Genomic DNA, 19,336 nt, shown 5'->3' on the forward strand with positions numbered 1-19,336 from the left:
GCTGTGTCATCCTGAGCCCCGCCTCCCACCCAGGCTGACCTCGCTGCAGGGTCTCTTCCGGTGCACACATCCTAAGATTCCTCCACCCCGCTTTCGGCCCGGGCCTCCCACCCCATCAGCACGTCTCCTGCTCCAATCACACCTTCCATTCTGCACTGCCAGCGAGTGAGACCACCGAGTGAAGGAGTCCATGGCAAAGCCCCTCCTGCCCCTCCTGGACGGGGTGCACCTTGAGCAGGGCTGAGGGTCTGCAAGCCGCAGCCTCAGAGCCACCCTGAGGTGGGTGCCACCCTCCAAGAACCCAAGGATGCTGGGGAGGCAATTCCCTTCCCTTGCACAGTGCCTGTCTCCAGGGCAAGCTATGGGCCCCGTCTTGCCTGCTCTGAGCACAGAGCGGAGTTTGGTGCCTCCATAACTCAGACAGCAAGGAGCTATCTTACAAGGACTGTGGGACTCTCGGGGGAAAAACCAGCACCAAAGGATGAAAGCTAAAGGTGCATCATGCATCATGCATTTTTATTTAACCACCTGCACCTGCACGGAGGTAAGCCAACCATACTCCGCAGTTCCCGACGTGTGACACCAAGGAAAGATTAGGTACCTTTCCCACAGTCAGAGCTGCCTGCGACGGGATGATTGGCCTTGGAGACAGGCAGTATTCTGCCCTTTGGAATGTCCAGCCAGTGGTGTCCAGTGCCCTACAGTGGGCGCTGGGGGACAGCCAAAATGAGGGACTTCAAAAAGCCCACTGGTGTCACTGGAGACCCTGCGATCCTCATCACACACAGGACTAACCCATAAACAAAGCCGGAGAGCGGAGGGGTCCCTGGGACAGCCCCTCACATCACTGCCTGAGCAACTAGTGATGTCCTGGCCGTGTCTCCTTCCTGTCGAAGCTCCTTGAAGGCCACAGCTCCTCTGGGTCTAACCACACCCTGGGGAGCAGAGGAGGCAGGTGGTGGGGTTCATCCTCTCTAGGGAAGCAAGGCAAGACCGGGAGGGGATGAGAGCCCCTCCAGGGTAGCAGTCAGTGCAGGTCAATGCTGTTAAAATTGCATTTTGCTTTACATCTGGCTTGTGCCACATATGGCTCTACCTCCAGACCCGAAGTCCCAAGGGACAGAACCACATCTTTGTATTTCTGTAAGAGCCATGCATCTGTTGTTATATATATAATATATAATTGTATATATAATATATATTATATTTACAGGCCCTGGGAAGCTGCAGCAGCAGCAAGGATTCAAGGAGCCAAGAGTCCAGAGAGATGGGAGGTGCAGCAGGGCGAGCCTCCCATTCGGCTCCGCGTTTCCCCCTCAGGCACCTGCCAGTTCCAAGGCAGTGGTCGCCGGGCGGGGCAGCTCAGCTTCGCTTGAGGCAGCCGCCAGATGGCCAAGAGCAAAACTGGAGCTCAGAGCCTGCCAAGGAGGAGGTGGGAAGCTGTGAGTGGCCCAGGCCTTCCGAGGGGCAGAGAGTTGTTGGAAAGACCTACACTGCCTATCACCGATATCCCAGAGGAGAGGAGAGAAAACACTCAGGTGAAAAACTGGGAGAGAAATACTTGGCTAAGAATTTACCCAAACTGGCAGAAGATATCAAACTCCGGCAGCACAGTTTGCAAAGGAAGCCACTGCTGGGCACATCGAAATCAGCTGGGGAAACTCCAGAAAAAAAGGAGAAAATCCTACAGGCAGCCCGAGGAGAAAAGGTTCATGACCCCCATGAAAGAGCAGGAACAGCAGCTGTTGGCTCCTGAACCAAATAAGGGACCAAGAGGGCACAGCCTGATGGGATGACCCACACAGCAGTCAACCCAGAACCTGTCCCGGTGAAGAAAACAAAGGCGAAGAACATTCCAGACAAACAAAAAGCAGGCGATTTGTTACCAGATCCACAAGATGGGAATACTGGAGGGAGTTTTTAAGGCCAAAGGAAAAAGAATCCCAGATGTTGGTTTGGCTGCCTAAGAGGCGCTGAAGGATCCGGAATGGGAAACTGAGTAGCTAAATCTAGATGGAAACCAACTGGGGGTTGAAAATACAGGTTTATGATATGGATAGACTACAGGGGAGAGACTGACCGTAGGAACACATGGTAGATTTACCAAAAAGGATCCCAAGTCGGGTCATGCAGCAAAGCCCCACATATCCAATGATAGAGAAATGTCTGGCCACATAGAGTTTAAGCCATAAACCAATGATATAGGCATAACTAGACAACCTCCACATTTTTAGAAGTGATGGAGAAGAAAATGTACTTCCTGCCATTAGTCTCTACCTAGCCAGCCCTGCTGTAGCTGAACCCACGTGGGTCTTTCTGGAGCACTGCGTGTTGACAGCTTCAATTACCTGTGGTCAAACGTGATCTGAACACATTCAGTGGAAAATACCAGAGACAGACAACTCTTACGTTTCAACTCATGTGCCTCTCTGAATAGCAACATGAAAAATGCACTAGCCTGCTCCGTCCTGTCCAAGATGTGAATCATCCCTTTGTCCAGTGGGTCCACAAGTTATGCACTACCCACCCGTTAGTCACTTAACAGCTTATCCTGGCTGATGCCAGCGCTTGTGTTCAAGTAACTCCTACTTTACCACACTGCTAATCAATGGTGCCAGAGTACAGGAGCAGTGATGCCAACGATTCAGATATCCAAAGAGAAGCCATAAGTGCTTCCTTTAAGTGAAAGTGAATTCTCGAGTTAATAAGAAAACATCACACACCAAGATTGCTAATAGCTACAGTAAGAATGTGTCTCGTACCCATGACATTGTGAAGAAGGGAAAAGAAATCCGTGCCAGAAGAAAGGAGGGTTTGGGTAAGAAGACGTGCTGAGACAGACCACCTTCACGTACTTGTATTAGAATTGTTCTGTTTTCAGGCTGGCATGGTGGTGCAGCGGGTTAAGCTACCACCTATAACTCCAGCAGCCCGTAAGAGCACTGGTTCAAGTCCTGGCTGCTGCACTTCTGATCCAGCTCCCTGCAAATACACCTGAGAAGATGTCTCAAGTGCTTGGATCCCTGCCACCCAGGCGGGAGACCCAGATGGAGTTCTAGGCTCCTGAGTTCGGCCTGGCCCAGCAACGGCCATTGCAGCTGTTTAAGGAGTGAACCGGTAGGTGGTAGATCTCTCTGTCTCTCTTTCTCTGTCTCTCTCCCTTTCTCTCTGTATCTGTCTTTCAAAGATAGAAAGAAATCTTGAAGAAAAGAATGGTTCTATTTTATCATTGGTTTATTATTATTAATCCTTTACTGTGCCTAATTTAGGAACTAAACTTGATCGTGGGTAAGGATGCACAGGGAAGCCAGAGTGTGGATCGGGCACTACCCGCAGTCCCAGGCCTCCTCGGGGGTCCCCGGAACCTGCCTCCCCGGATGAGGGGGGACCGTGCACCGGAACGTTTGAGCTCACTCGATGCCCTGACACCGCTGTCACCCTCAGGAGGAAGCTGAGGCACACAGGGCTTCAGTGAGTTGCCTAAGGCTGCACAGACAGGCAGCGCATGCCCAGCCCGAATGTGGTTGCAGGCTGGCGGGGGCAGTGCCCACCGCACGATGCTCTGCTGCCCCCAGCCCCGCACCTGCCTTCCCCTGGGTACCACCCTCACCAACATGAGTGCTTGTGAGGCTTGCAGTGCCTCTAATCCTGTCTCCAAACCACGCAGCCTTGCCATTTTGTAAAAAAATCGTCACCTCCAGATTTGCATGTCCATGAGCACCCACGGCCCCACCCCACCCATCTTCTCGGGTTCTCCACTCTGTGGGGCTGCTCCAAGCTCAGTTCCCACATCTTCCCTGGAAGAGGGTTCCTGAATCATTCTTCCACTGGACCCTTCTCCCACTCCCTCCTCCGGGGATTGTAACATATTAGACACAGATGCTTCTCTCTTAAAAATAACCCTATGATTGTTTTGGTCTTTATTGTGAAAGCTCTACAAGCTGGTGAGACAATCTGGAAAATCAAAACAAGTAAATGGAAGAAAATGACTTGCACCAGCACTGTCGAAGGCAACCATTATCAAAATTATTGGGTAGATATTTTTAAAAATTTTTTAATTTTTTTTTATCTGAGAGGCAGAGAGATAGACAAAGCGAGAGAGGGAGAACGTTCGCATTTTCTGGCTCACGCCGCACATGCTAGGGAGCTGGGAACCCCGTCCAGGCCTGCCGCACGTGTGGCAGCCATCACTGCTGTCTCCCAGGGTGCGTGTTCAGCAGGAAGCTGGAGTCAGGAGTCGGAGCTGGGACTCTCACCCAAGTACTCCAGTATCGATCTGAGCAGCCCAACCGGCATGGGAACTGCTGTGCCCAATGCTTACCCCTGTGCAGAATCTGCAAGTTAAAACTTGGAGTCCTGGGGCCAGTGCTATGGGGAAGCGGGTGGAGCCGCCGCCTGCAGTCCCGCATCCCACATGGGTGCTGGTTCGAGTCCCAGCTGCTCCACTTCTGATCCAGCTCTCTGCTATGGCCTGGGACAGCAGTGGAGGATGGCCCAAGTGCTCGGGACCTGCACCCATGTGGGAGACCTGGAGGAAGCTCCAGGCTCTTGGTTTTGAATTGGTACAGCTCTGGACATTGTGGCCATTTGGGGAGTGAACCAGCGGATGGAAGACCTCTCTTTCTTTCTTGCTCTCTCTCTGCCTCTGACTCTCTGTAACTCTTTCAAATAAATTAAAAAAAAAAAACAAAACTTGGAGTCCTTTTCTACATGTTGCTTTGTGAACCGCTTTTCACACTGGACAGTAGATTGAAGCATTAGGCCCCACGGGCTATTCTGTAACAGGGTTTTTACTACATAGTATTCAATCATATGGCTATATCATAATCACATTTCCCATGTTTGCACTGCTGTAAAAATTGTTGGAATGAATATCCTTGCAGCTGAAATTTTCCACAGTCTTGCAATAAATTCCTGAAAGTGAAATTGCTGGGTCAAAGGGTATATAAAAAGCCAACACTTTTGCAAAATTGTGTTAACTGCCTTCCAGAAAGACTATGCCAATTTATGTCTCAGCTGGCAGTGTGAAAGTTTCCCCAAGCCCTGAAAGCTCGGGTATAACCGCTTTTCCAAACTCTCCTCCATCTCATAAGCAAAAAAGGATGTTTTGCTCTAATGAGCATTTTCCTTATTACTAGTGAGCTCCAGCGCTTTTTCTCTCCAAACTTACTTGAGCATCTGTATTTCTTTTTTTGGAGACTGTATCTTCATGTCTTTTATCCCTTTTTCTACTGAGGCTTGATTATAATGCATATATTTTATTTTAAAATTTTAGTTATTTGGAAGAGAGAGAGAGAGAGAGAGAGAGAGAGAGATATGCTATCCTTTGGTTCACTCTCCAAATGCCTGCAATGGCTGGGGCTAAGTCAAGCAAAGCTGGAAGCTGGGAAATCAATCTATCTGGGTCTCCCACGTGGGTGCCAGGGACCCAAGCACTTGAGCCGTCCCCGCTGCCTCCCAGGGCGTGCATTGGTAGGAATCTGGATTCCAGAGTACAGCCAGGACCCAGTTCTGCGACATGGGATTTGGACACCGGAAGCAATATCTTCTTAACCGCTGCACAGAACATCTGTCTTGGCATTTAAGTTTTCACCTTTAATTTCCCCAGGAGTCATCTGGGAATTGGGAGCACCCAGGCCCAGCCAAGGTGGTTCTTTCTAGACCCAGAAGGGTGACATCACCAACGTTCATTGGTCTTGCTGGAAATCGGGGGTGTGGGTGTGGCCAGAGGCAGAAAGAGGTTCTAACCCCCACCCCTGCCCAGGTTTCTGAGTTGATCAAGAAAGCGTGGCAGATGTCATTCATTGGAGGATGTCTGTGGCCCTGCAGCATCTGCTGTCCCCAGGAACTTTCCAGTACAATCCAGAATACTCCCTGATTCTGCTATTTCAGGAGTGGCATTGTACTCATCACTGATTACTGTTTTAAAATGCTTCGAAAGGTCTATTCCATTTCAAATCAACGCTGCTCAACAAGGAAAAGGAAAGACTGCCACGTGCCTTCCGTATGAAGAAGGGCGCACACCTGTGTAAGGATACAGGTGGGACAGCCAGGTGGCTGCTGACTTCCTGAGCGCCTAAGCAACAGGACAACCCCACAGACACCCGACTGCACCCCCAAATAACGCACAGGGACACCCTGTGAGCCCCAGGCAGCAAAAACGAGGATGATTACTGTTCCTGCCAATGGCAACAGCACGTCCTGGTCACGCACAGACAAGGGGAATACGCTGGATGCGGCCACCGTGCTCCTGGCTTTTCTAAGTCATGTATACAACCCGATCCTCCTAACCAGCCCCTCTACCGACACAAACAGCTGGGGCACAGTGCGCTCCTGCAGCAGGCCTCGACCCAGGGCCCCAGGGAGTTCTTACTCCACCTCTTGAGCTCTGGGGCTCCCAGCAACAGGGCCCTGTCTGCTCGAATGTGCAGCTTTGCATCAAAACCATGTGCTTCTCAGCTGTAGCCGCAGTGTAGGCAGAGGGCACTTGCTCCCAACTGCGGCCATCCCAGCCACCCCCCACCCCCGCCATCCTCCTCCCCCTCTCTCTAAGCTCTGAATTCCTTTACCCAGAGAGAATGCCTCTCTTGACCTTTCTGCCAGATGTTGGCCTGGGAGCTGCCTGCTCCACCACACCCTCCCCCTACCCGGGATTAAGCGCCCCTCCCAGCTGTGGCCAGGCTCTGCCTCTGGTCCCCAGGGAAGACATTCCTCAGTGGAGGGAGGCTGTCCTGGGTGAAGGGGGCGTGCCCACAAGACGAGGGAAGCGGTGGGGTGAGAGTGCCTCTCTGAGCCATCCAGACAAGAATGGAGACTTTCACGCCCGCGTTGGCCAGAGCGGCTCCCTCTGGCCCCCGGCCAAGGATTCCACCCCAGTCTCGTCTATTTCTGGCCGCACAGCGGCAGGAATGGTCAGGGCACAGGGAGCTGGTGAGAAGGTAGGCACACAAAGCTGAATATTTTTCAGCCTCTAAAAAGAAACCTTTGTTGGCATAATTTGTTGTGACCAATCGGGGTTCCCGCAGTCCAGCGCTGGCTGTGGCTGGAATCTCATTCTGACCAGGCTCTTCCTGGGAAGGCTGAAGGTAGAATTTCAAACACTTTGAAATGTGCCCAGACAGCCAGCCCCCTGGACTGGATCAGCAGGCAAAGGCCAAACGGATCTCAACCACAAGAGGCACATCTCGTCTGGACAGACAGAAGGGGACCCGGAAGTGCACAACCTGCTTAACCACCACGGGGAAACTGACCAAGGCAAACAGGCTCCAACCCCTCGCCTCCTACCTGGATTGCCAGAGGGATAACACAATATACAGAAGAACAAGAACCAGTGCAGGGAGCCGGCGCCGTGGCTCAATAGGCTAATCCTCCACCTTGCGGCGCCGGCACACCGGGTTCTAGTCCCGGTCGGGGCGCCGGATTCTGTCCCTGTTGCCCCTCTTCCAGGCCAGCTCTCTGCTATGGCAGGGAGTGCAGTGGAGGATGGCCCAGGTGCTTGGGCCCTGCACCCCATGGGAGACCAGGAAAAGCACCTGGCTCCTGGCTCCTGCCATCGGATCAGCGCGGTGCGCCGGCTGCAGCGGCGGCCATTGGAGGGTGAACCAACGGCAAAGGAAGACCTTTCTCTCTCTGTCTCTCTCTCTCACTGTCCACTCTGCCTGTCAAAAAAAAAAAAAGAACCAGTGCAGGGAGTGGTCTCAGGTTCAAATCCACCTCCTGCAGTCAGAAGAGGACCTGGGAGGAAGTGTAAAGTACCCAGTATGTGCCTGGTTCACCACTCACGCTGACTGTGTCGTAGCTATGACAGTCAGCAATCACCTGGGCGAAATGCAAAAGAGGTCTCACACAAGTGACTGCTCTTAAGCAGCCGTGGGGGTGACAGGATCTCACCACCCCACACACTCTCAGACACACTGGGCTCAGAACTGGCCATCCCTAGTCACACGGGCCTGAGTTTCCACGCCACATTGAAGGGGATGCTAAAGTCCTCACCAAGCAGGCAGGGGAGTGCAGAAGCCAGGAACAAGGTGTGGAAAGGCATGCAAACTGGGCGGGCAGTCCTCTCCCTGGGGGGTCCAGGGCCGGGGCTCCTGGAGGAGGGGTGCAGAGGCTTGGTCCAGCCCAGACCCCGAGGTAGGCAGGCAGGCAGGCAGGCACTCCGACAACGGGTGGGAGCTGATGGAGGTGCACAAACCAGTCTAAGTGATGATCCAACAAAGGGGCCAGGGAGGCACGTCCTGAGCTCGGTGTCTGAGCTGCAAAGCTGGCCTTGTGCCCCGGGCAGGGCTCACGTGTCACCGCAGCACTCACCATGGCTTTGGACGCCTTTGTATCTCCAGAAGTGGCCCCGCCAAGCACTCAGCCAAGCAAATCCACTCTTCAGGTCTTTGCTCATCACACGACAGCCAAACTCAGAAGGCCCAGCAAGAGCAGGCGCAGCTGGCACAGAGGCCACGGTCACATCCTCAGCGTGTCTGGAAACGTCTGGCTATGGGAGGGGGCGGGGAGGGTGGAGCAAGAGCGCGGCTCCGAAGTTTGTTAAGCCTGCAAGATCTGGGATTCTGCTGTCCCTTACAGCCCAGGCTCCCACCCAGAAGCCCCGTGAGCAAAAGCAGCAGGCGCCAGCTGCCACATCACCAAAGCTGGCCTGGCTCGGCTGCACCCTGCCAGCTGGACTTGGGTCACCATCAACATGACGGCATCTACACAGCAGTGACATCTGCAGAGACCCACACGTTGTTGCTCATCCGGGGAGGCAGGCTTTCCCAGCTGCTGCTGGAGTTGATCCGTGTCACCAGCACGGGTCTCACGTCACTTCTGAGCGGCAGGATGCCTCCGCAGCACACACAGCTCCCACCTGCCCCCCCCGCCCGAGCTCTGGCCACCCTGACCTGTGCGCAGGTGAGCCCACCTGCCTCACACGCCCTACCTCTGCACTTCCCATTTCCTGTTCTTACACCACACACGCACCTTGGAAACATACCTTGTTTGAGAACAGACTCGCATGCATATGCAAGAAAGCTCAAGGAATCTACTACAGACCGTTAGAACTGAGAAGGAGTGTTACAGGATACAAGACCGATGCACAACAGTGAACTGTGTTTCTATATGCCTTCAGTGAAGAATCCTAAAAATGAAGTTAAAAAAGCAATCCAATTTACAGTAGCAGCAAAAATGGGGAACAACATGTAGGGGTAAAGTTAATAAAATAAATGGAAAATGCAAGCTCTGAAAACTAGAAGACATTGCTTAAATAAACAGAGCATAAGACTTAACCCAATCCCTATCTGAATCCCAGCCTGTTTCTTTGAGGAAATTGACAAGCTGAGTGATTCTACCTCGCATGTGGAATTGCAAGGGATCCAAAACAGCCAAGACAAAAAGTAAGAGGATTCGTACGTCCTGGTCTCAGCATGCACTGCGAATCAAGACCATATGGATCGGACATCAGGAGAAACACAGAGCTCAGTGGAGCAGAGCTGGGAGTCCAGAAATAAACCCTCGCGTCCAAGGTCAGTTGATGCGGATGAGGACGCCAACACTGGCCAGTGGGGGAAAGAATGTTCTTTGAAGGAACAGAGCTGGAATAACTGAGCAGGCACATGCAAAAGAACGAGGCTGCACCCTGGCCCTATACCATTTACACGGATTAATCCAAAATGACCAAGGACCTCAGTGTGAAAGCTAAAACTAAAGAGAGCACAGGCGCAGATCTTCATGGTCTTGGCTCTGGCGAGGATTTCTTAGATAAGACGCCACAAGCACAGGCAACAAAGGAAAAACATGCAAGTTGGACCTTATGCAAATTAAAAACTTGTGTGTATGGAAGATAGCGTCAAGGAGTGGGCGCTCGGCACAGCAGCGCGATGCTGCCTGGAAGGTGAGCGTCCTGTGTCAGAGTCCCGGTCTGCCCTGGGTGCTGGCTGTCTGCCAGTAAGCACTCTGGGAGGCAGGGGTGATGCTTCAAGTACCCGGGTCCCTGCCACTCATTTGAGGACCTGGACTGAGTTCTGGGCTCCTGGCTCTGGCCTTGCCCGGCCTTGGCTGTCGTGCACTTTTGGGGAGTGAACAGAAGATCTAGGTGTCTGTCTGTGTCTCTGCCTTTCAAATAAAGAGAAATAAATTTAAAAAGACATTTTCCTTTTTTAAAAAGATACTACTGAGATGCCTCACAAACCAAGGCAGCACTGATGGGGGTGACTTAGTGTGCTTAGTCTACCACGTTATCATCTTCTGTTGGCGTGTCTAGCTCCCTCCAGGGACCGTGAACCCCCAGGAGGGAGGGTGTCTGTATCTTTGCATTGCTGGATCCCCTATGACCAGCACAGAATAGATGCTGAGTAAATGTGAATCAAACTGGAGACGAAAAAAAAAAATAAACACACTCTCATGAAAGAAAAACAATAAGCCACGGAAAGGAAGAAAACATTTGTTATCTGTGTACCTGATAAGGATCCAGTATCCAAAATACATAGAAATGCTGGCAATTCAATAATAAAAATAGCCAAGTAAAAAACAGACACTCCTGCAGGGAAAATACACCAGTGGATAGCAAGCACACAAAAAGCCACTCAGTATCAGTAATCACTAGACAGATGAAAATGAAAATGACCACGAGACAGCATTTCATACCAGGAGGATACACGACAGAGAATGATGGCTCAAATACTTGGACCCCCATCACCCATGTGGGAGACCCAGTTGGAGATCTTGGCTCCCAGCGTTGGCCTGGTCCAGTCCTGGCTGTTGGGGACATTTGAGGAGTGAATCAATGGACAAAAGAGCTCTCTCCGTCTCTCTCTCTCCCTTTCAATTTAATTAACTTTAAAAAAATGTATTTGTTTATTTGAAAGTCAGAGTTAATACAGAGAGAAGGAGAGGCAGAGGGAGAGAAAGAGAGAGAGAGGTCTTCCAACCACTGGTTCACTCGCCAATTGGTTGGAGCTGCACCTGTCCAAAACCAGGAGCCAGAAGCTTCTTCCGGATCTCCCACGGGAGTGCAGGGGCCCAAAGACCTGGGCCATCTTCTACTGCTTTACCAGACCACAGCAGAGAGCTGGATTGGAAGTGGAGCAGCTGGGAGTTGAACTGGGGCCCATATGGGATGGCAGCTCTGCAGGTGTTACGCCACAGCACTGGCCCCCAATTAATTAACTTTTAAAACCCTACTTATGTAGCACTTGAGCTTAGCTGTATTTATTTATTAAGCATCTGTCACATGATGAGCACTGTATTAGGCACTGAGACCAAGATAAATCTGAACAGCTCCTGCCCTTAAGGAGTTTATAGGATCCTTCCGGACGTACTAAGAGACAGCAGCACGCTAACGTACTAAGAGACAGCGTCCACAGACAGAAGTGGGAAGGCAGTGAATCCAGCTGGGCACGAGGATCAGGGAAAGCTGTAGGTGGCTGACAACCTGAGCATGTTTTGAAGGGAAGCAGGAGTATGATAGGCTTGGATGGGGGCAGGGGCTGGGGGGCCCACCATTCCAGGCAGCAGGTCTGAATTCACACAGGGGCTTTTGGGGGTGGCTCAGGATAGCCAAATGAGCAGTGAAGGGCTGGGGCAGCGGATACCTCAAGGAGAAGTGGCAGAAGTGAGGCTGCAGATGCCAGCCCGGGACCCACGAGGGACTCTGTATGTCACGTTTAGAGGTGTGAGGCTTCCCCGTGCTGGGGAGGAGCACGAGGGTGAGCAAGAGGGTGGCGTGGGCAGGTTCATGATTTGCAGCCACAGTCAGCCAACTACAGTCCTCGGGGGCTGAATCTGCAAGTGAAGCTTTCCTAAGAGGAGTTCTGCTGGAACACAGTCCTGTTCATTCCTTTCATGTTGTCTGGGTTTGCTTTAGCACTGACGCGGCAGAGTTGGCCAGCGGCACCAGAGACCACATGGTAATAAAATCTAAGACATGGCCAGGTGGCCTTTGGCAGAAAAAGGCTACTGACCCCTGCTCTGGAAAGATCTCCCTGACTACTGCACAGGATGGTTTTGCATGGGGAAGACTGTGGGGTATTTACCCAGGGGTAGGGCAGGACAAGGCTGCAGGAGGGCTGCGGCTGGGGCTGGGAGAAGGTGGCAGATCCAGGTTCAAGGAGGATGATAAAGAAACCATGCATGCAGCTGTTCACGAGTCACAGAGTGGCTGAAGTCATAGGTGCACACGTCACAGGCGAGCGGCAGCATTTCTGTGGCACGCACTCTCTACAGCACGCTGGCAAGTCATCGAGGGGGATCTTGGGGAGCTGTGGCCGCAGGCCGTCTGCAGGCCAGCTGCGTCTGCTTGTCTGACATGGTTCCCAGCAACCAAAAAGCAAGAGCGCACGCTGCCACTCGCACAGAGCGCCATAACGAACCATGACGCTACAGGTCTCCCAAGGACGGGACCGACAGCTCTGGGCGGAATTTACGGACTGTGATCCTAACCGCATCCTCATTACCTGCTGATTAATTCTTGCTCTGACATCCTTATCCCACCCCACCCCCCGCCCACAACTTTCCCGCTATCATCATTCCTGCCAAGGGAAGTGCAAGCAATTGCTGGAAACTCTGGGCCAAAATCTCATCTATGCTGTCATCATTGTGCTGCATCACCCTCCTGCAAGCGGCTGTCCTGAGAGAGTGGTCCTGGGGCTCAGCGAGTGGTCCTGGGGCTCAGCGAATTTTCCGAGCCAGGCCGGGGGAGAAGAGCAGCCAGCGCTCCTGACAGGTGGTATGTCCTGGATGAGGAAATACGCGCACCACGTTCCACGGCAGGAGCACACCTGTGCAGTTCTCAGGATGAGCAGTTTCCGGCCCTCGCTTCACCCCAGACAAGGCTGGAGACAGAAGATTCGGTTGGAGGAGGGGAGGACTTACAAAAGCTCAGTGAGGAAGACGAAATGCAAAAAGTGTATTTGGGGGCAAAACATTCTGAGATCTGTGCACACAAGAGGTCTTCAAAAAGTTCATGGAATGTGCATGTTAAGAAGAAAACTATGAAATGTTTCGCAGCAAAATAAAGCTAATTTAAGTCTCTTTCCAGTTGTCCATAGACTGTTGAAGTTCTCGCACAGACTGCAGCTGCTGTGGTGTCTCTGTGGGACTCTACTTGTCTCTTCCATCTGTTGTAGCCCACGACTTCCAGGTCTGCCGGTTCTATGCGCCTGGGAGCAGGCGGCTCCGGCGGCTTCAGCTGAGGTGGGGTGGGACTGCCACACAGGCTTTCTCCAGAGGGAGATGAACCATGCTCATTACAGGCTGCCCTTCTTGAAGCCCCCGCAGCCCCTGGGAGGCAGAAGCCCTTCCTCCCAAGGCTCCCCAGGCTGCCCCAGAAGGGAGCAGTGCTGCTTTTGCAACTGCAGTGGCAACCATCCAGACATTGCAGCCCCAGGGAGACAGCCTGCTGGCCAAGGTGAATGCTCTGTCCTTTCTGAGTTCTTGCAGGTCAGCAAGGGACCCGTGCACCCGCTTCCCGCCCCTGCCTGGCTGTTTGTGGGAGGTCTGGTCACTCCCTACTCCAGCTCAACAAACACAGCAGCACCAGATTCCCTTTCCCAAGCAGCTTGCCAAGGAGGGAGGTTCTGAGCCAGGGAGTTTCACTAACAAGTTGTAAAAGTTGCTCCTGATCACCCCATCTCAAAAGCAAAGAAACCTATACCGGGCAGGTGCCAAAAGCAAAAGGCTCTGGAGCTGTGCAATGCAGGGGTCCCCAAGGGATCTGGAAAATGCACATCCATTGACTTTGGATTCCACTCTCCCCCAAACTCTTGGAGGCCCCCTCGTATACCCCCATTATCAATGGCGGAATAAACAGAGTTGTTCCCTAAACCAAGGACCTCCACGGGAACCCTGTGCCTCTGCTCCCTTTCTCTGTCTTGGATTCGGGGGACACTGGTGTGCAGATCACCCAGGCAGTGCCCCCAGAGGGGTGATGATTCATCCCCACCAGGTTTCCCTCTGGGGACTTTGTTTCTTGTAGGAATTCCAGGTACAGTCGTTTGTCTCGTCCTACTTATTTATGAGTTTGGGAGAGAGCAGAGTCAGAGAAAGATGGAGACAGGTATCTCCTATCCAACTGGTTTACTCTCCTAATCCAAATGCCCACAAGCAGCCCAGGACTGGGCCAGGGATTGAACGATCCAACGCAGGCCACAGGCATCTTCAATGCCAGGTTAAAAGCCTGCCCCATGCAACTTTGAGACCTGCACTACAGAAGGGGAGTGGATAATGCTCCCTCCTTCAGATGCCCCAGATGGGTGAATGGCTTTCTCACGGTTTTGCAGTAAGTGGAGGAAGCAAGCCAGGCTTCTCAACCTCGCAGCTCATTTATCCCAAGCACCAAATGTCCAACTACTCAACAGTGACCCAGGGAATTCTGACAGCAGGTGTATGGGAAGTGACCCGCTCAGGAGGAAGGCCGAGCCAAGAGGAAGTCTTCAGGGAGCAGCTGCTATTCCATGAGCATCACAGAGGGCAAGCTAAAAACCACTGCTGTCCAGGAACACGGAGGCTGGCTTAGATCCTGGCTCCATCGGTCACTAGCTGGGCCGTCGAGACAGCTTATCTGTTTGCTTCCTTCCTCAGCCATAAATGAATTCAGCAATACCCACCTCACTCTTGAGTGGGACGTCGTAGGAATCAAAGGCTTCAGTGGAAAGAAAAGTGGTTTAATGGGGCCGGTGCTATGGCACAGTGGGCTAAGCCTCCACCTGTGGCGCTAACATCCATATGGGTGCTTGTTCGTGTCCTGGCTGCTCCTCTTCCAGTCCAGCTCCCTGCTATGGCCTGGGGAAGCAGTGGAAGAATGCCCAAGGGCTTGGGTCCCTGCACTCGCGTGGGAGACCTGGAACAAGCTCCTGGCTCCTGGCTTGGGATCGACTCATCTCTGGCCGTTGCAGCCGTATGGGGAGTAAACCGGCAGATGGAAGAGCTCTCTCGTTCTCTCCACCTCTGCCTCTACCTCTCTGTAACTCTGCCTTATAAATACATAAATATCTACCTGTTTCATTAAAAAAAAAAAAAGTGAAGCCTAGTCCCCTTCCAGGCCACTCTGGCTGGAGCTCTCTGACTTAAATAAATCTCAAACAAACAAAACAACAGGAATGCAACAATTTCTACAAATCAACAGACCTTCTAGATGAAGTATAAAAAACATCTGGGGGGAAGGTTGGGGAATTTGAAGAGCAGAGATGATATCAAGAATCCTGATTCAATTCTTAGATGTAGCAACGACACCAGATAGTGGTCACAGCGAAATATGCAGGCATGACAGGACACACCTGGCATTTGCCTTAAGGTATGAGCACACAGCCAAGGGACAGATGACGTTAAATGTGGCAACTTGTTCAGAACCACTGAACCTCAGTGGAAGGCACTTCAAACATTTTTGGAGAAAGGAATCAAAAGATAGGCCTTGGTGTAAAAATTTGAAACCCACTGGCCGGCGCCGCGGCTCACTAGGCTAATCCTCCGCCTAGCGGCGCCGGCACACCGGGTTCTAGTCCCGGTCGGGGCGCCGGATTCTGTCCCGGTTGCCCCTCTTCCAGGCCAGCTCTCTGCTGTGGCCAGGGAGTGCAGTGGAGGATGGCCCAGGTGCTTGGGCCCTGCACCCCATGGGAGACCAGGAAAAGCACCTGGCTCCTGGCTCCTGCCATCGGATCAGCGCGGTGCGCCGGCCGCAGCGCGCCGGCCGCGGCGGCCATTGGAGGGTGAACCAACGGCAAAGGAAGACCTTTCTCTCTGTCTCTCTCTCTCACTATCCACTCGGCCTGTCAAAAAAAAAAAAAAAAAAAAAAAAAAAAGAAACCCATGCCCATGCAGTTTTTCATGATATGCATTTCATAAACTTCTTGGAGACCCCGTTGTATGCAGATTTCCAATTTTTTTTGTACCAAACTAACGTATCTCTTCATTCCACTTTTCACAAACATTTTTAAGTACCTTATTATCCCTTCTGTCAACTTGGGTGCACATTTCTGAAATATTGTTGGGATTAAGAAATATTTTAAATAAATGATGCAGCATTTTCTGGGACATGAGCTCCACAGATGAGCATGTCCAGAGCATGGAAAATCTGCTCCCCCTGGTACCAGGCCACTCCACTCTGGTCACCCACAGGTCAGAGGACAAGGACTTGGGAAGGGGCCAAGAGAGACCAGGAAAGGAATTAGGGAGGGTGTTGGAGTAGGGGGCGGGAAGGAGATAAACGTCAGTGACTTGAAGGAGCCCCGCCTGGGAAGCACCCAGAGTCCAGCCAGCCACCGAAGCTTGCTCTCTCTGCAGACTCCAGTTCCATATTTGGCTTCTTCACTCAATGACTAAGTGAGTCACAGGGAAACAAGCAGATGCACACACAGAGAGGCCCTCTCAGACCTAATCCCCAGGGGAGGGAGGGGCCCTGAGAGCCGCCAGGAGCCCTGGGGTGCGTGCACTTTGTCACCCCATGGGCAGGTACTAGGGATCCCCGACCCCGGATCCCAGTGAGTCACTCATTGGCCCCATAACACAATACAACATAAATAACTACAAAAAGCCCTCAAGGATGGCAAGCGAGCTCCAGAATCCAGGGCACACGGGCCAGCTGTGGGTGTTGAGGAGGAGCCTGGCCTGATGGACCTGGGTTCGAATCCCATACTCGCTAACCCCTGGCTTTGAACTTCTGTAGTGTTCCTCCCATGCACAAGGCAATGAGCGGACCGATTTTAAGATCTCCACAGTGTCAGGACTGCAGCTCATTGTGGCCAGGTTTCTGCCAGTCAATACAGCTCCCTCGGGACTCCAGCTCGGTCCCCTCTGCCCCCGCCGCCGCCTCTCCACCGGGCACTCTCGCTGGGTTTTGTTGGGGCGGAGTGGACAGCGAAAGGGACCGCTTTGCTTTCAGCCAATCACTCTGTTCCGGCCCTCACGACAGCGGCACCTGGAGCTCGCAGACTTTGGCTGGGGAGAGGGGCGCAGAGGGCTAAGAGCCTGCGTAAAACTTACAGGCACCGGGGTCGCTGCCTAAGATCGGAATAAACTGTACCCGGGCGACCCAGCGCGCACCGCAAGAGGTTCGCCGGCGCTGGTTCCTTCCGATTCTAGGGCCTTACGGGGAATAACAGCGGGACAGGGCCCCAGGTCCCCGGACACACCAGGGTTGACTTGAGAATGCTTCTCCAGCGTGCGGACCGCATCTCTCCTCCTAGAGCCCCTTACCCCGACGCGTCCAAGCCCCGCGCGCTCCCAGTCCCCAAAGCCACAGCTCCGTGGGCAACCCCGGCTCCACACCCCCCAAATTCATAATCTGTCCAGAGGCGCAGCCCCCAGACCCCTGGCTCCATGCTGCACCCTCAAGGGACCCGGCGCGCACCGAGGCTCCAAGGCGAGAAAGGGGATAACCCAGCTCCCCGGTCCCGATGAAGTAGGGCTGGGCGGGGCCGCCCAGGCCGGAATGGGGCCCCATCGGCTTGCACGTCCTCTCCCGCCGCTGCGCTCCCCCAGAACCCCAAGCACGGCCGAGAGGCGGCGGGGTGCGGAACTTGGAGACCCGCGCACCGGTGCCCGCCTTCCCACGAACCGCTTCGGGAAGCCCGGCGCGGGAAGCGCCCTTACTTGGCAGCAGGGGTCCGGGGTGGCTGTGGCTGGGCCGGGTTGCGCTCTCCACGGGGGCCTCTATCTGCGCCGGTCGCCGCTGAGCCCAGGGTCGGAGAGCAGTCGCCAAGCAGAGTTCTCCGCGAGCTGGCCAAGGCGAGCCCCGAGGGGAGGAAGCCGCGCGCTCCAGTCGCCCGCGGACTTTTAACCGGAGCGGGGCGGCAAACCCCTCCCCGGGCCCACCCCCTTCCCCGCAGGCGGCCCCCGCCGCAGGCCCGGCCTCCAGCCCCCTTTTGTTGTAACCCGAGAGCTGCTGCTCCCGGGGCGCGAGGGGGCTGCGCGGCGCGGGGGAGGCTGCGCGCCAGCGGGGCAGTCCTGCCCTAGCTCTCCGCGCCCGCCCGGGTTTCCGGAGGGAGGAGGCTCTTCCTAGGGGAGACTCCACTACCCCCACCCCCGTGGTGCGCTCGGAATTTAACCCTTCGATGCCCTGGCCACCCGCCCAATCTGGCTCCTTAGCCCGGAAAACCCCAGCCCTCCCTGGCGCATAGTAGACACTCAATAAAAAGGTACCCATGAAGGTATTCAGAGACACACTGAATTCCCAGACCGGGACTCGAAACCAAACAGCCCCCTGTCTGCCACCAGACCGCGTCTGTGGCCTTGGCAGAGCCTGTCTCCCTGTGGGCAAGTTTTCTGCCTTATACCTTGAAGGCTTAGGATTCTGTGACCGCCTAGGTCTTTCTCCGGAGCGTGGCGGGACCTGGATCAACCAGCCCTGCGCTCCTAGGGCTAAAGGAGGGGACAAGGCGCAGTGAGGTCCGTCCATGCCCGCTGCCTCTGAGGGTCCCCTAGGAGGCGTTCCCTGCGGGCTGGGAGAGCCGGCTGTGGACATCCTCAGAGCCCCTTAAGCAAGAGCAAGGCTTCGCCAGGTGGCCAGCTCTCCAAGGAGGGACCCGGAAAGGAGACTGTGCCTGCTCCTGGGAAGCCAGGGTCTGTGCCTTTGTTGAGGGCAGTGCGTGGAAGGCTGCCACCAAACACCAGAGCAAGGGGAGGGGTTCCTTGGTGGGGAAAACCTGACAGAGCAGAGGTAGGGGCAAAGAAGGAAAAGAGAGAGAGTAAGAGAGAGAGCCACCTGTTCAGGGACAGGTCCTTTTAAAACTTTGCCCTGGGGGCGGGGCAGGGAAGTAGGAGCAGGTGGGGGTGGAGCTGACACCGGTACTTGGGCCATGGGGCTCAGGACCTAAGCTTGCAGGCCAGAGCCTAAGCTGGCGAGTGAGGCATGCATGGCGCCACATAGGCTGCCCCTTTTACTAACAGTGTGGGTGGAGCCGCCCCCTCAGTGCCCTCCTGTCTGACTGAGTTCAGTCCCCAGGCAGAGCCCCGGGAACCTGCCCTGGAAGGTGGGCATCCCAGCAATGGAATTGCAAAGCCATCCACCTCCATGACCTCGCCATGGCTGAACTTGGCACCCCAGTCCAGCCCGTCCACTGTACACTCTCACCGGTGAGGATGGGGCCTTCCACTCTGCCCCCTGTTACCATCCTGGCTGCTTCAAATCCTGGTGGGCATTGGAGGCGGGTTAGAGGCAGGTGGGTGTGGTTAGTGGGGTTGGAACCAGTGAATGGCTCAGTGTAGAGATGGATACAAAAAAAAAAAAAAACTACACAGGTGGCAACACTGTCTAGCTTTAATACACCACTAGCGTTTAAACGGCAAACCCTTCTGTATGGGCTAACCCCCCCCCCCACGCTGCCACGCCCCCAACCCCCAGGCATTTCTAGCCTGC

The 19,336-nt window shown here is 53.9% G+C and overlaps 1 protein-coding gene across 2 annotated transcripts in view; it reads right to left on the reverse strand.

The window, feature by feature from the left end:
- The window catches only part of LOXL2 (lysyl oxidase like 2), a 79,385-nt gene extending 61,440 nt beyond the window's left edge, over window positions 1-17,945 (reverse strand). Inside the window, exon 1 of one of the 2 annotated variants that reach the window (XM_051836755.2) lies at window positions 17,572-17,945. Coding sequence is in view for 1 of the 2 variants with exons in the window: in XM_051836754.2 (XP_051692714.2) it covers window positions 8,311-8,395 (85 nt within the window). In the remaining variant the exon portion in view is untranslated. Of the gene's footprint in view, window positions 1-8,310; window positions 8,445-17,571 lie in introns of those variants that run through there. The other variant, XM_051836754.2, reaches the window with a different exon arrangement.
- Between the last annotated feature and the right edge of the window lie 1,391 nt (window positions 17,946-19,336).

Source organism: Oryctolagus cuniculus, chromosome 8 (genome assembly GCF_964237555.1).
Source record: "Oryctolagus cuniculus chromosome 8, mOryCun1.1, whole genome shotgun sequence".
NCBI classification, from domain to species: Eukaryota; Metazoa; Chordata; class Mammalia; order Lagomorpha; family Leporidae; genus Oryctolagus; species Oryctolagus cuniculus.